Source organism: Gossypium hirsutum, chromosome A07 (assembly GCF_007990345.1).
Source record: "Gossypium hirsutum isolate 1008001.06 chromosome A07, Gossypium_hirsutum_v2.1, whole genome shotgun sequence".
In the NCBI taxonomy this organism is placed as follows: domain Eukaryota; kingdom Viridiplantae; phylum Streptophyta; class Magnoliopsida; order Malvales; family Malvaceae; genus Gossypium; species Gossypium hirsutum.
Window position 1 is genome coordinate 87,551,709 of NC_053430.1, and position 16,431 is coordinate 87,568,139.

Genomic DNA, 16,431 nt, shown 5'->3' on the forward strand with positions numbered 1-16,431 from the left:
AAATCAATCCATTTTTCAGAATTTATTTTCAGAGAAACAAACGCAACCAAAATTATAATAGAGTTAACATTTACCGTTAAAAAATGGAATAGAAATTATTATTAGAATCATAAAATACTTTCAAAATATTAACTTTGTTAGCAATGAATATTAACTTTATTGAAATTTAGAATTTTTTTTAATAATATGAAGATTAGTTTGACTTATTTAATATAAGAATTAATTTGATCCAATTCTTATAATAAAATAAATTACAAGGTATATTCATACGACGAAAGTAGTTTAGGTGTTAGGACCAATTTATCACAGTAAAAAAATAAAATATACATGTTAATTTGTGACACTAACTTAATTAAGAGTTTTATTAATAGTATATATACATAAATTTGATGAAAGGAAACATTTTATGTTAATAGTTAATTTTTTTAAAATTGAGGGAAGAATTTGGTGCCGTGGTAAAAGAAATTGTTAATAAATTCCTTAAACATAAATTTAATCTCTTGAAGTATAAAAAGATAAAGAATCCCATGTGATAGCTTGGATTTGAATGCTAATCACCTTTATTATTCAAATTTTACCCTATTATTATAATTCAAAAAAATATAAAAAGATGAAAAGGACCTAAAATTAGTAATTTAATATAAAGATATATTAAACATTTTTTTAACTTAATTGATACACAATTAACCGGTAAAACCAATACAATTAAAAATTTATTAAATGGTTACATGGTTGGGTAAGCGAGTTTCCATTTTTTTTTTTATTAATAGCAAATACTAACTTGACTGTTGACATGTCACTTCCACCAACGAACTACTAAGGAAAATTTTTAAAAAAAAAAATCATTTTTATTCCCTATTGAAAGAAAAAAAAATAAAAACAGAAAAGAAAAATCCACATTCATGGTTGCCGCCGGAACTGAACTTAATTGACTCGCTTTTAATTGATACTCCAGATTCTGAACAACAATCCACCGTGCGGTCTCTCTAGATCTCTTTCTTTCTTTCTGTTTTTATTTTTGGACATTTTGATGCGTGGTGATGGCGGCTTCAGAGGATACCATTACCGACGACGGGAATCATACGGTTGAACTGACCGTGCTTGACAACGAGGAATCGGCAGCTAATGGTGGCTCTGCAGCAGCGTCTTCGGAGGAGATAACACCTCTCTTGACGCAGATCGAGAGGCCCAAGATCAACATCTTTTCTGTCTCTCGTTCCCGAAGAAAACCTAGGGTAAGTAAAGTAAACCCTTGATGTTATTTTTTACAGTTTTGTTAATTTGAAGTTATCTAGTTCTGTCTGCCTGAATCTTTATTTGTAGTTTTACTTGTTAAGGGAAGCTGGTTGTATTGAAAGTTGAATGTTTGACTGGATAAACCATTTATTTATGATTTACATCGAATCTGAACTTCCCATGCCCCTAGAGGAAAAGAAATTAGCTAAATCAATGGACAAACAAATCAAACCGAGCATTAGTTCTTATCATTGCTATTTCATTTTATTAGAAAGAAATGGAAAATGTTGCAGAAATGAAGCAGTTTAACTCAACTCAGATTCATAATTGATAAAGTTTGAACAATTTGCTATAGATTTAAGTCATAGGATCCAGGGGGCGCGGGGGCAGTCGCCACTTGGAATTTTCTCAGATTTTTGAATTTTATATATAAATTATCATTTATTTTAGATTTGGTGTCCACATTGTATATCATTCGCCCCCTTTGGCCAAATTGTAATTTATATAATTCGGCCTTTTTTAAGGCATAAGTTATATTTTATATTAACAAAGTATTTTTCAGTTTTTAATTATATAACTTTAATAATAATAATCAAATATTAATCTATGATGCGCCTTGAAAGACTAAACTTAGAGGCCCAATATGGACTTTAAAGTTGAATTTCAGAATTAATTGATTTGACCAATACCCATATATATTAGGTTAGGGACTTTCCTGTATTTTAATTTGTATGTCTTGCTAAGGAATTATATTCCTCTAGTAAGGTGCCGGCATTGCCGAGAGAAAAAGAAAGGAGTTTGATGCAAAGAATGAGAGCACAGAGTAAAAAAATACAAATTATCTTCCTCTCGACTCCTTACGCAAGAGACCTCTTGAGAATTTTCAACAGATTCTATCATTGATGAGTTTGATCTTATGAAAAAGCGGAGGGTGCAATTTAGGATGCCTAGTATTGAGAAATAAGACTAACGCCAAGTTTTTTTAATTTAATTTTTGGAACTATAATGATATTTATGAAATTTTTTAGTATAGTATTAGTTATTCTTTTTTGCATATTGGAAAGAAATATTTAATTTTATATAGTCTGATTTTTTTCTTTTCATTTTTTTACGGTTAAATCATTCATACTTTTTAAAAAACATTAAATTGATTTGTTTGATATGAAAAAAATGTCTCCGAGAAGAATTGGTACTTTTTTAAATTAAATAAAAGGTCGTTCGGATTTAGAAGTTTTGCTCCCCTTGGAGTAAAATCCTAGATCCGTCCCTGATAGCAATGCTAAGCTTAAAATAACAAAGTTCCTACAAATTGAGGTTAGTATGGTTTATTGAAATCGTCGGTCAATCTTATTGCTTGTGCTTAAACTAATATTAGTATTTGCTTACCAAGAATGCATAAGGTGATGCAGAAGTATTTTAGTTTATGGACTGAATTTAGGTTTAATTGGTTTAATGTGTTTGCAGGAGTTAGTGATAAAAGCTCCAGAAACAGAGATATCTCCGGTTTCACAGTTTATGTTGTGGGCATGGAGTGGATCCAGATATTCTGGTCTACTATGCATGGCCTTGTCATCTGTTATCTACTTTGTCATGGAAATTCTTTCCGAAAACTTTACTGGTTAGTAAGTTTCTGTGCCCCTATGCCTGAAGCCAACTCACAAGGCATGTCATAATTCATATATGTTGCTTCCTACGTAAATTAGCCCCTTTTCTGTTGTAAATGATATTTTGTGGTCCCCATGAGATTCTAGTTATGGTAAATGGAAGTCCTAACATAACCCTAGCTAATGATAGACTGAATTAGGTATAGTGATAGCCATAAATTCTAAATGGCATAAATGATTCTTAAACTTCAATTGCATAAATAAGATTGTCATGCGGTTGCATCCTCCTAATAGAATCCATTGTAAGTTAACAGGGAAGCAATGTTGTTATCAATGGCGCAAGGCACACCCTAGGTGCTAGAACCCTTATATTGCCTCAGGTGTAAGGCACAAAAAAATGCTGGCTTGAGTGAAGTAAAGCGCAATACAATACAATATGTATATCTTTGGGTTTTTGTATGTCTGAGTGTGTGTATATAAATATATGAAGCTTAAGATATATATAAACTCTAAAGTATGGTCTGGTTTATCTACAAAACATGCAACTTTTTTATCAGTCAATATGCACGACTTCCTTATGGTCAATATTTCTTGTTGAATGCTCAAATATTGTGGAGTATAGGTTTTGATATTAACCCTTTCTTACTAGTAAAGGTATATCAAATTAAAAAGGTGAAAATGAAAGAAACTAAAGAGAAACTCAATCAGGCGGGATTTTTTATGCATTTTGACTTTCCAAAAAAACACGCCTAGGTGCAACTGGGTGCACGCCTTGACAGCACTGCAGGGAATTTTTCTATTCTATCATTGTTTGCTATAGCTGAGCGGGTATGGATTAATCTATAAAATGATAGTCAAGAGCGGGCCAACTGTAACAAGCACCAACTTCATTGATATGTGATAACACAATTTAGTAGTCTCAGATGTAGATCTCTATAAAACAACTAAGACAAAGGGCATGTGAACCACAAAATGCATGCAATAAACAACCTACATTTTTAAGTAGAGTCTTCACTGTATACTATTGTTGTTGACATACAGATATATGCAATGCTGATGTTATGTAGTGTTATTTTTAAGTGTTTACACCTTCCCCTTTTGCTAGCTTCTGATATCTATTTTCCAATGATTCCAAATTATTTGGCATTAGATGTTTTTCCTTGATTTAATTATCTTTTCCATTACTTTTTTTATGATGGCAGCTCAGTCAATTCCTTTATTTGAGACGGCATTTGTAAGATGTACAGTTACCTTGATATTATCATATATATGGTTGCGAAGAATTGGCCTGCCAATATTTGGAGCAACTCATCCCAGGAAACTTTTACTTTTAAGATCACTAGTGGGGTATCTCTCATTATTGAGTTTTATCTATTGGTAAGTTTTAGTTCACATTCTTGCTTCTCTGCCTCTTTAGAGCTTGCTTATATTAGGGACCCTTTCGCTCTTCTTCCATGACAGAGAAGGAATAACCTAGGAAGAAAGGAAAAGGAGAAAGTTTTCATCATATTGGACTACTCCCCTCTGTTATCTTTTTGGAACTTTTTTACAGCATATTCATCTTGCTAAAGTTAAAAGCTTCTTTCTATTGTTGTTAGATTATATTGACACTGATGTTGCTCCAGTGATACACTAGGCATACTAGATTTTTTTTCTTTTTTTTTTTGTTTTTTTTTTTTGGGGGGGGGGAGGCGGTGCTGCAATTACATTTTTCTTCCTGCTTATACCAGTTGTTACGAGTCCTATCTTTGCAGTGTATCATAAAGGGCTTATCACTTCTATGCCTGCAAAGCTGTAGTTTTTATCTAATCTATTTGATGCCTTGCTTTACGTGAAATTGGAAATTTAGACAATAAATTGGCATAGGATGTAGACTATTACCAAGCTAAACATGAATTAACCCGTTTGCTAGTATAACCCACTGTTGATAATGGTTTAAACATTAGTTTCCAAAACTAGGTTTTGCTTCTTTTTAATTTCTCTAGTTATTTTAAACTAGCAATTCTTGAAATTGCTCTTGCTATGGCAAGTAAGATTTTTCATTGTTAACAAAAATAAGATAATCTGGTAGTCATAACTGGTTTGCTCAATTTTGTTTTCAGCATTCAAAGGATACCTTTCTCTTTGGCTATTTTATTAAGCTTTACAACTCCAATAATGGCTTCAATCGTGGCTAGAATTATTTTGTATGAGAAGTTGAAAATTACAGAAATTGGAGGTCTGTTAACATATTCTCACCTTCTATCTTGACTTATGCTATAAAAATTGAGCTGCCTTACAGTGGTAGGGTTTAATTACTTTATTGATTTTCATCCATTTCCAGGTCTTGCTTGCAGTTTCTCTGGCATGCTTTTCATTTTTCAGCAGATGCTTACTACACAAGGTACAGAAGTGAGTTGACAGAACCTTCTCTAATGTGCTCAAAATGAATGCCTTGGATATGTTAAAAGTTGAAATATAGTGGGAATATTTTGTTAGTTTGCTACTATATGTTTATAAAGATAATGGAGTATTTCCATTTATGCTAATGAGTGATTTTTATTGTTTCCATGTTTCTGAAATTATGATATCCTGCAGTCTCTTCAGTAACCTCACTTCGCTTCTCTTTTCTCTTTCTCTGCATATTTGTTACTTAAGTTTTAATATTGTTATATGGCCTTAAGTTTTTTCAGTCACTTTTAGTTTCATGATTAAAATCCTTGTTCTGGTAGGTATGTGAGAGGTTGTCTCCACTTTCTATGCATCCATCAAGTGATAAAATATGTTCGATTATGTAGTTCTCCTGGATTTTCTTTTCTTTTCTTTTCTTTTTTTTTTCATCTGTTAGCATATATGGATTTATTTGCCCTTTTCTGCACTAATTTAGATTCATTTCTTAATAATTTAATGGCTAGCACCTAGCAGTGATTCTTCTCATTTCGAACACCAAAATACCAAACCTTGACACCTAATATTGAAATTTCTCTATTCTCGATTACTTTCAGTCCTACCAAGTTTCAGACATCTTATGTGTTATTCAGATTTCAGAGCCTTAAGTTTGTAGCCTCTTCTCAATACCAGCCAGTTCAATAAATTAACCAAATCATAAGAAAAAAGTCAAAATAAAATTCATCTTAGAGATGCCAGGAAAATCAACTACATGCATAGATCAAACCTTTACTTCAACTTTTTGTTATCATTTTTACTTTCTATAAACGAATTATCATCTCTAACCCAGTAACCCTTGATACCATTTATTATACCAAACCACAACAAAGCAGTTTGAGGCAACAGTTTAAATCCATTTTAAATTTATTCCTAGGTGACGCTTAGACTCAATTTTTTATTCATGTACTTATCTTCTTTCTTTTTTCTATGAAATTATTCCAACTTCAGAGTTGAGGTCATTGAGGAGTACATTGCATTTTTTTGTAAAAAGGTTTTAAAACACTGGTTTCATTCTAGTGCAGGCATATGCACATGTTTTCTTTAATGATTATGATGAAGCTAGTGCCATGAGCAAAACCATGTCCTTCAATTTTGTTTTCTCTTCTTGGATCATGGAATTATTTACACGGTTTCCTATAATTGTGCATTACTGATGACAAACCTGTTGCTGGATGTGGAAGGAGGGCTACAGAAAACTGAGGAAGCAAGCAATTCAAGTTTCAGAGGAAGTAACCATATATATGCAGCCTTGATTGGTTTTTTTTCATCAATAACTGGTGGAATTAGCTACTGCCTCATAAAGGCTGCAGCAAAGGCAACAGATCAGCCTGTGTAAGTTCTTTCTATGTTTCCGTGTTTCAGATCATTGCTTACCATCAAACTTCCTAAAATTTTCTGTAATCATCATTCCAAAATTTATGTTCACGAGCCTTATTATGATATCTACAATTTTTTTTTTTTGTGATTCTATTAATGCTTGTTGCAAATAATCCTTCTTTAGGGTAACAGTTCTGTCCTTTGCCATACTGGCTAGCCCTGCTGCAGGAATATGCACTTTTGCCTTTGAGGTGAGTGCCATAATATGATCAATTTTTGAATGTTTAGAGACACTTTTTTTATGTGCAACTAATTACAGTTTGACCAGGGCTTATCTAATGTAACAAAGCCCCATTATGTTTAAAGAGACGCATTTTCTATTCTGCATATTGTACCATTTATTAGTCTCTTGCAAGTTTCTGATTTTGGAAGCAAATCAGAGATTTCATAATAGACTCATTGGTCCAGAAACCTCACACACTGGTTTACCTTACAAGTCATACATGGCTGGTTTTAATCATTTCATAACAAGTCCTAGTTCGCTTATTGTATCAACAACAGTAGCTGACAGCAGCTTGAATACGTTGTCATAGCCTAAACTTGCAATTCTCTATGCATGGAAAATACCTTTTATATGAATACAGTTATTCCAAACAAGTAAAGCATTCCAAAGCGGTAATGTGGAATGCTAATGTTTATGAACTCTAGGGCTGTCATAGGCTAGATGAAATAGAAAATGATAAGTGAAATTGAATTAGTAGTTATATTTAAGATTTTTTACTGCTTCCTGGTATTGACAGCCAAATATTAAAGCTGAAGCAACAATTTTTGGATGCTTATTGTTGCCCAAGTCTATTCCTTGGTGGATCCGAATATGCTGATCAACACTTTTAATTCCCATCTCACTTAAGGGAAAAGATTTAGTTTGTTGTTATTTTGTGCTTGCTCCTAGACGTGAAAATGATTTGCCTGGATAACTGCCAAAAGATTTTGAGCTTCATTTAATTGATACTTGTATTAGCAAGAAATCATAATTTTGAATATGGTTTGCATTTCCTGGTATTCCAGTATTCAACATAAAATTGCTATTTATATCTCAGGAGTTTGTGCTGCCAAGTTTCAATTCACTATCTCTGATGCTTGCACTTGGTATTCTGTCCTTCTTAGCTGAGGTTTGTCCATTATAACAATCAGTACGCTTTTGCACCAACGATAGTAGTAACAACTTTTTTTCCTTGGAATAATGATAATGACCAACCATGCTGAACCATAGTTTCCTTAAAACTTTTGGCATTGCGTTAAACATATTTCTGCTACAGGTGTTTCTAGCTCACGGACTACACCTTGAGAAAATAAACAAAGCTGCAAATGTCATGTTTATGGAGGTACGCTCTTGTTTACACTTTCGGTATTCTTTTTTTCTGGTTGATTGAGGAGTGCATTGATTTTTTTTTTCATTGGTTTAACGTATTACAGGCTGCCTTGTCCCAGTTATGGGGCATAGGTACATCAAGCATAGCCCCTTCTTTGGGTCGACTCGTTGGGTGCATACTCATCTTAATCTCAGTGTCTTTTACTATGTTTTTTGGACCTGAAAAAGAGAATGAATGAGAAATGTTGGTCAATTCCATCTTCTTTACCTTTCTGTTCTTGCAACATCACCCAATTGTTTTTTTGAAGATATTGCATTCATTTTGTTGTTTCTTTAATTGAATTTATGCCCATTTTTAGTTTAACCATCTCAAAGAGAAAGAAATACTTGAAAGATGAAACATCCGACTTCGTCGCACCCTTGTTAATTGGCTTGAAATTTGCTTCGTTTTTCAGTTAGGGATGAGGTGAAAAATTTCAAATTAATCAAATTTATGAGTCATATTTTATTATCCTAATTTAATTTTAAAAAATCAAATAGGTGAAATAAAATTTGATTTAAAATTAAATTAAGTGAAACTTTTTATTTAAATTAAAAAAATTAAACAAATAAATTTAAAATTTTATTACATATTTCATGTCAAAATAAATAAATTTATAATTTATATATATGAAAAAAATTTAAATCAAAAAAATATATATAATTAACTTGAGTAATTAACTAAGTTATCTAGATTCTAAAATTATCATTTTAAAAAAAAATAATTTATTTATTTATTTTTTAAAATTTTTTAAATTTTAAATTTTGAAATTTTTATAAATATTTTAAAATTTAAAAATTATATTAAATTTTACATTTTTTTTAAAAAAACTAGTATTTTTTTTGTTGAAAGAGAAACACTCAATTTCAAACAAACTTAACAAGGAAAAAAAATAGACTAATTTGAAACAAATTATTCAAATCATTCATATTATAAAATTCCAGATTCATTAAGACACTTAAAATTAGAAAAAAAAATTCAATAATTTTTGCTCACCTACAATCATGTGCCAATTTCGAAATAAGAAATAAATTCATTAAAAACAATTGATTTTATTTCTGAAACAGATAAAAATCATATGGAAAGTAGTGAATGAAGCCCCGGATTTAGGTTTTTTTATCCAATTATGTAACGGGTTTCATCAAGGTATTTAAGGTTTTTACTCCACTACATTTCAGTCCATCATTATTTGTGTTTTGTATTATATTTGCGTTTGTAAATACCAAAAAACCAATTTCCTTAATCACAATATCTTGGTAGGTAAATGATTTCTTTTGACAAAAATAATTATTTTTAAAATGGCTCAATAATTCCTACAGTATGAACTAAGCAAGAGAAAACAGATTATAGGAAGCCTCAGACAGCCAGTCGAGTTGACATCAAGATAAATTAAATATTCAGTCGGTAATTCCAACTATAATAATCAAATCCTCATTGGCTTCCACAATCCATCCATTTATAAACTGTAATCGCCGAAAACGGCTCCGTAGATCACAACGTTTCAGATCCACAGGTTCCTATCAGCAAGCGAAACATGGAATTTATATCGGTCCAATCATAGCATCGCCGGTCACTGCTGTTGGCTACTGGCGACGTGGCATCGGACCCAAAAATGATAGACAAAAAAACCATTCAAAAGGAAACCCTCAGAGACCCGTTTCAAATCACTCACACAGCGGAACACGCTTCGAGGAAGCACCCGCCTGATTTCCCGGCCAACCATCAAACACCTAAGAACAAATATCAGAGGGCTGAGAATTGGCGGATGGGAAGACGGGTGTGTTCCTTAGCGCGTTGTTGCTGCTGATAAAGTGTCATACGGCACTTCCTATCTATGGGAATTCTTCTTCAATGGGATTTTAAACTCTAAAATACTTTTTCTTCTACATCTCAAAACAAATTTAAACCAAACCAAAACAAAACAAAAACAGAGAGTAAAAGGGAGAGCTCCGCAGATAAAACCTGGAATGAATTGTTCTTTTCATTATATGACGAAGAAACTTGGGTAGGGTTTTATAGGGAGCAACAGAGTTAAAAGAAACCCTAGATCTCTAAATTGGAAATTGTAGAGAGACTGAAATTCATTAAATTGGGCTTATTTTGGTGATTTTAAATAAACCGAAAGGGATTTTCAATGCCCAAAATGCTTGGGGTAGGTTGCTCCTACAAACTCCATATGCCTAAACTATTGGTCTTATTAATCTGTTTCCATCCATCTTTGTTTTTTTTAAAAATATTTAATCTATAAATATCAGAATATAAAAGTGAATTAAAACATAATGAAAATACATTTTTTTTAAAAAGAACTTGTTAAAAACATGTTTTAAAAAATCCAAAATTTGTTGAGTTATTCACCGACCAATTCAATCCCCAACTAGTTTAATCCCTATCAAATCATATGGTATTATTATTCTATGTTTTATTGGATTACTTTATAAAAATTAAAAAACTGAAGCCAAAGGCTTATAAAAATTTATAGATTTAAATTATATACTTTTTCCCATCTTTATGCTTAATCTTTTTTTGTCACTAGTGCTTCTTAAATTATTTTTTTCCTACTATTAGTCAAACCGTTTGTCAAATTGTTAAACCTATTTTAAAAAAGAGCTTAACCTACAAATTAGTATCTAAATTATATCATTTTTCTCAAATTAGTATCTAAACTTTTTTGTCACAAGTTATACTTAAAATATTCTTTTGTTACTTATTTTACACCAAAAATATTATATATATTAAAAAGAATTCTAGCCAATAATGAATAGCCACATCATATAAACATAAAAAATATTTTTTAATTATTTTATTTATTTATTTATTTTTACATTATTTCTCACTTTTTTTTCTTTTTCTTTTTTTTTTCCTTCATAATGTTTGACAAAACCAACAATTCTTGAAATTTGCCCCTTAACTCCTAAGGTTGAGACGTTAGCGATTAATTCTATTTTTGAACTTTATTGCTTGCTTGCTCGACTTGATAAGATAAAAAAAAGGTATTTATCAGTCAAAACTAGCGTTTTTAGAACCAGACTAGCTAGACTCGGAACCTGTCAAGGTACTAATCCGAAGATAGGAGTTAAACCAACTGACTCGTAAACCAATACATATTGATTGAACCAACCTGAAAAAAACCAGTTGAACTAATCTTTTCTATTTTAAATTATTGTTATATTTTTATATTTTTTATTATTTAACCAAACTGAATGAACTGATCAAATTAAGAATTGGTGACTTGACTAGTTTGACCATTAGTATAGTGTTGAAGAAAGAAAAAAATAATAAAAAGAATATATATAAGAGAAAATAATATTCTCCTTTTTGCCACATTTCAATTTTTACTTTGTTATCTTTTTTTTAAAAATAGGCTTATAAGTTTAACTAACGATTGTACTAGTAGAGGATCTAGCATTGCCTTACTAAATCTCTTCACTTTTCACGAATCTATGAATGAGTTCATATAAGGTGGAAAGCTTGTCTAGGGGTTTTCCAATGATGTTGTACTTGAGGAATGAGTGGTGTTAGCAATGAAAGCTTATATGACTAGATCATTCGAGACCTTTTTAGTTATCATGGTAGCCACGTTGAAGCGCCTCACAAAGTCCTAGAGAGATTCGCCCTCTTTCTACTAAATGGACATCAGATAGGTCAAGGATTGTTGCAAAGTCTTGTTGGCCAAGAACCAACTCATGAACAGGTTGGCTACCTGATTAAAAGTAAGAATAGAACACCTCGGGAGTGGCAAGTACCATGTTCAGATGGTATGGGTAAGGGTCACAGAGAAGACCCAATATTTGATTTCATCAAAGGCACCCAAGATTTTTATATAGTTCTTGTACTGGGCCAAGTGGTCTTTCGAGTCCCTTAGACCACCATAAGAGACTTGGGGAGCTTGAAAGATGAAGGGAGGTTATAGGCCAACACATCCGAGACAAGTGGGAGTTCTCATCTGTCTTGACCTCTTGGAACTTTTGCAATAATTCCTTCTTTAATGTTAGCATTTGCTCCTCCAAAGAAGCATCATTTATTGAAAAAAATTGGTTTGAAAACGGTTTTCTTGCACAACGGAAAATTAAGATTTTCAAAACTGACTTGTTTGTGATATTTATAGCAATAAACCTTAACAGAATCCATACCTGTATTTTAGGATAAGTGGATCCTTGATGTTTTACAACTTTCAACCAAACGATCTTTACTATTCTTGTACCACGAACTGCTTCGAGTGTGGGTTTAAACCAATTGAATAAAAACACATAGCTAGAAAATTTTTTTTCCTTTTGGGGTGAAAACAAAAATTCTCTTCTTTAATAGAAACCGGTAAAATTGTTATTCTAAAAAATATGTTTATAAGTTGAGAATAAATTCTCTCTATTTTTTGGTAGAATAACAATATCTCAAAAGTTGTCTAGATAGCTCTATTGGTGTCATCTATTTATAGAAAGAGAAGGTAGAGAACCCTTATAGAGTTGTAGAAGTTTATTTCCACTAAAAAAATAATATCCTAGTTTATCTAGGATATAAGGGACAACAAACCTAGTTAATGATACTAGGGTTTTGTCGTTCTACCTCCTTACATGAGGGGTTTTGGGCCTCTTTCACATCGAGTCCAATTATGATTACTTTTTGAACCTTTTTGACCCAATACTTTGTAATATGATCCAACCCGATTTAGTTTTTCTATTTCCCAAAATAAACTTTAATATCTACATATTAAATAATTTTCTTACCCTAATTTTATCCCAGTAAAATTGACAATTTTACCATCGATAAAATTTTACCGATTTTACCCCGATAAAATTTTGAGAAATTTTGTTCAATATGTCACAACTCAACATGTCCACTATGACCGAATGATTTATTTTCATTTTCAGGCTTCAAAATAGTCTAAAAAAATAAACTCATTCTCCTATCATTTTTTAAGTAATCCTATATAGGGTTGCAAGTTTTCATTTTCATTTTCATTTTCATTTCCATTTCCTTTTTCGGAAACCTACGTTTATTTCCAAATGATTCCATTTCTCTATTTCAAAGAAAATCGTAATCATTTCTGAATGTTCTTATTTCTCCTTTTCTATTTATTTCATTCATTTCTATTCAAACACACAATTTATTTTTCGTTTCAAAGAGCTAATGGAGGGACCGATTAGGTATATGTAGTTGAAGCTCAAATGATTTATAATTAAGTTTCGGCTTTTTGCCTATTAATTATAAACTCATTTAGTCACAAAGTCATTCCACTATAGTATCATGATTGAGTTGTCCTCAACAACATACCATTATGAAAGCAACTACTCAGTGTGCTCGTCCAATGACCTTGTCATAAGTGTGTTACCCTCATAGGATATCCTTGATCTCTTTGGGATAATATTTGTTCGCCCAATATGATCCTATTTTATCTCATGGTAATCATTACATGTTCCTTTATGAAAAGTCAGTCACTATCAAATAGGGACCAAATCATCCATCACAAAGACGGATGACCTGTGGCCATGTTTACTTTTCATCAACCATGCAATGCCAATGAGAGGATATCGTTTACCCATGTTTTTGGCTCTGAATTCCACTGTTGTGAATAACACTACATACTACAGAAGTTGTACACCTAAAGTACTAGCTTTCAGTTCTTTATCTATTTGAACTCAGGATTTTACTTACATCAAAGTGTACGAGTCACGCATACATAGGCCGTCATCCACTCAGGATTTAGGTACATCACACTATGAACATCACCAGTGAATAAATCCATAAATGAATTCAAGATCTATTTTGCTTGGGTCTTACCCGATGTATTAATAGTCCAGTTAGTCGTATCTGTGTCTCTATCTTCTGGGAGTCATCCACTCTAATACTCAAGACAAAACATCTCCCTAACTGGACTTGATAGACAACATATTAGTCTTTTAATCAGTTTGCTAATTCTCAATTAGGCTAAGGGCATGTTTAGGCTCGTCTACTAATACAAACTATATTTTTGTATTATGATTCGACCACATAATACCACTTAGGATTAGTTAAACATTAGATAACCAATGTGCAACATTTGCTTCTATTTTGCTTTGCATGCAAAAACCATGTAAGGCCAATATAAAAAATATTAATGTAATTCATGAATAATTTTATTAACTAATATGTTCGAAAAAATTTCAAGTGTACTTAGATGAAAATACTACACTTAGAGCACCAAATCCAACATCATTATCACGGGGACTTTGGCCTTGGGAACCAGTCAGACGCATATTATCAACGAAATGGTTATCCCATTGTATTTGGTCATTCTACCTGTGGAGGGTAGATTGAATTATTCCTTCTTCTTAAGGTGACATGAACTCGATTACGAGTTGATTCACTATTTAAGTGTCCCGATCATCTAAATAGGTACTTGCTTGAACAAATGGATGAATTACGAAAAGAAAAGATAAAACAATAGATGGATAATGAATATAAGTTACGAATAATAAACGAACCAAAAGAGAACCGACATTATATGACAACGCGACTCGAATTCTATAAGGTTGCTTCACAAAGTTTGGGAAGGGAATGAACCTTGACCCGCTATCTATAATGAGATAAGAACCGAAGGTATAAGGTTGATCACCACACATTGGGATGGGGAACAAAGTGATAAGATCTGTTTTGTGAATGCCACAATAATGAAATTCTTGATAAGTTTGGTAGTTATTGAAGAACAAATAGAATTAACTCAAATATATGTTTTATAACAAAATGATCTAACCTTTACATGTTCACAAGCCAACTATTTATACTAAAAACTAGGACATGAATGCCCAATTTTGGCCATTAATAAGTAACATGAATCAACCCATACATGAACCAATTTTAATGACATATGTTCATCTATTGAATGACATTTATGTCACATTCTTCCCCCTTGTCGTCCATATATGCATCCTTAGTCATGAAGCAAATGTTTGTTCAACTTAGATAATTAATTCAGCTTATAGAATCTGCCCATTCATCCCTTCAATTTGGATAGTGCATTTAAGTGTTAACCGAATGGTCATTTTTTAGCCCACACGAACAACCATTTGCTAACCCAAACTGCCACTTATGGTGTGAACTCATTTGATTCCCTTTTGCCAAAAACAAGCAACCATTTTTGAAGCCTTTAAAATCGGCTATTAGACTCTCCTAGGAATATTAAATCACACATTAAACAATATATTAGGGCACCTTAAAATGCAACAATAAAGTTGTAATGAAAACACATTAAACATGCCTAAAACTAAAACAAGCATTAAAGATGTAATAAAAAAAATACAAATTAAATAGCTAGTTTCAAGACATAATAAAATGCAATAAAACTAATTGTATAAACTACCAACCAACTTAACTATAACTACCATAATTAAATATGATTAAGACATTAAAATTCTGTAATAATAAGACATGAAATAAATTAAAATTTGTGTAATTTTACACAAATTAGCATTCATCATTAGGTCTCAACGTCCGCATGCAGAATTTTGCATAGAATTAAACGATCTCATCTTACATTTAGGCCTCGTTTAATCTCATGTTGCATTTTGGTTATCCTTTCTGGAAGCGTCTTTGGCTATCTTGAACTCCTCTATTAACTATTCATTTTAACTATTCTTTAAGTCCAAAAGGCATTGGCACTCTTGTTGTTCTTGAAACTGGTGTTGTTACTTAGGAAGTTGTAGTTTAAGGCGACACATCTTCTTTTATATCTCAGTGACTTTGTTGTTAGGAGCTAGAGTTTTGATGCTGAGATGCATGGTCAGTAGGAGTGGTAGCAATAGTAACCTGGGGAGGTGGAGTAAACCACCAACGTGGAAAGTGTATTAGTAGTATAATGAGAGAATGTCTCTGGGGAGAGAGAGGATGAAGCACCAAGAGGAGGCTGAGATTGGCATGGTATTATTTGGTCAAAATTGAAGGTTGGTTGCTTTGTAGCCAGTGCATGTGGTTAAGTAGATGTTTGGTTTGAAAAAAGCTCTAGATTAGGGTTTGTTGGGTTGACAGAGGGCATCGATTGAAAAAGGAGGCATGGTTCGAACCATGCTCATTACACCAATTGTTGATACAAGTGTTCAACAATAGAAGAGTTAGGAGGAGATGGTGGTGGTGACAAAGAGGTCGATTCACCTTGATAAGTGGAGAGGTAAAGTGAGAGAAGTAAGAAGAAGGAAACTTAAGGTAGATAAGGGAGATTGTGTGCTAGGTTGGATGCTTTTTGGTTGCTAAAAATGAGAGAAGATACCTTATCATTGTGTGTTGGGGTATATAAGATACCTTATCATTGGGTGTTGGGTTATATATAGGGGGAGGATCCTTATTGTCTTGCACATCATCGACAACTTTGAGATATAAAAAACGTATGGTAGTCTAGGTGGCAAGGTCGTTACACCCTAATTGTCATAAAGTGTAGTACTGCTTTAACATTCCCTTTGTTGAGATAA

At 32.3% G+C, this 16,431-nt stretch overlaps 1 protein-coding gene and 3 non-coding genes across 5 annotated transcripts; 1 reads left to right on the top strand and 3 right to left on the bottom strand.

The window, feature by feature from the left end:
• The first annotated feature begins 795 nt into the window (after positions 1 to 795).
• LOC107955660 (pseudopaline exporter CntI) lies at positions 796 to 8,320 on the top strand. Of its 2 annotated transcripts, none has more exons than XM_016891462.2 (10): positions 796 to 1,235; positions 2,701 to 2,854; positions 4,043 to 4,217; positions 4,943 to 5,058; positions 5,164 to 5,231; positions 6,460 to 6,599; positions 6,769 to 6,835; positions 7,685 to 7,756; positions 7,904 to 7,969; positions 8,061 to 8,320. In XM_016891462.2, the coding sequence occupies exons 1-10, from the start codon at positions 1,041 to 1,043 to the stop codon at positions 8,193 to 8,195; spliced, it is 1,188 nt and encodes a 395-aa protein (XP_016746951.2). In that variant the 5' UTR covers positions 796 to 1,040; the 3' UTR covers positions 8,196 to 8,320. The 2 variants fall into 2 exon arrangements, with proteins under 2 accessions (XP_016746951.2, XP_016746950.2); XM_016891461.2 differs by having other exon boundaries at positions 799 to 1,235; positions 5,164 to 5,223; positions 6,449 to 6,599.
• Positions 8,321 to 9,344: 1,024 nt separating this feature from the next.
• On the bottom strand, positions 9,345 to 9,437 carry LOC121203921 (small nucleolar RNA snoR77Y). The gene has a single exon (XR_005898854.1). It is a non-coding gene; the product is annotated as a small nucleolar RNA snoR77Y (small nucleolar RNA).
• A 20-nt stretch (positions 9,438 to 9,457) lies between these two features.
• On the bottom strand, positions 9,458 to 9,603 carry LOC121203928 (small nucleolar RNA snoR2/U65). The gene has a single exon (XR_005898861.1). It is a non-coding gene; the product is annotated as a small nucleolar RNA snoR2/U65 (small nucleolar RNA).
• A 186-nt stretch (positions 9,604 to 9,789) lies between these two features.
• On the bottom strand, positions 9,790 to 9,853 carry LOC121203929 (small nucleolar RNA U49). Its single transcript, XR_005898862.1, has one exon. It is a non-coding gene; the product is annotated as a small nucleolar RNA U49 (small nucleolar RNA).
• Between the last annotated feature and the right edge of the window lie 6,578 nt (positions 9,854 to 16,431).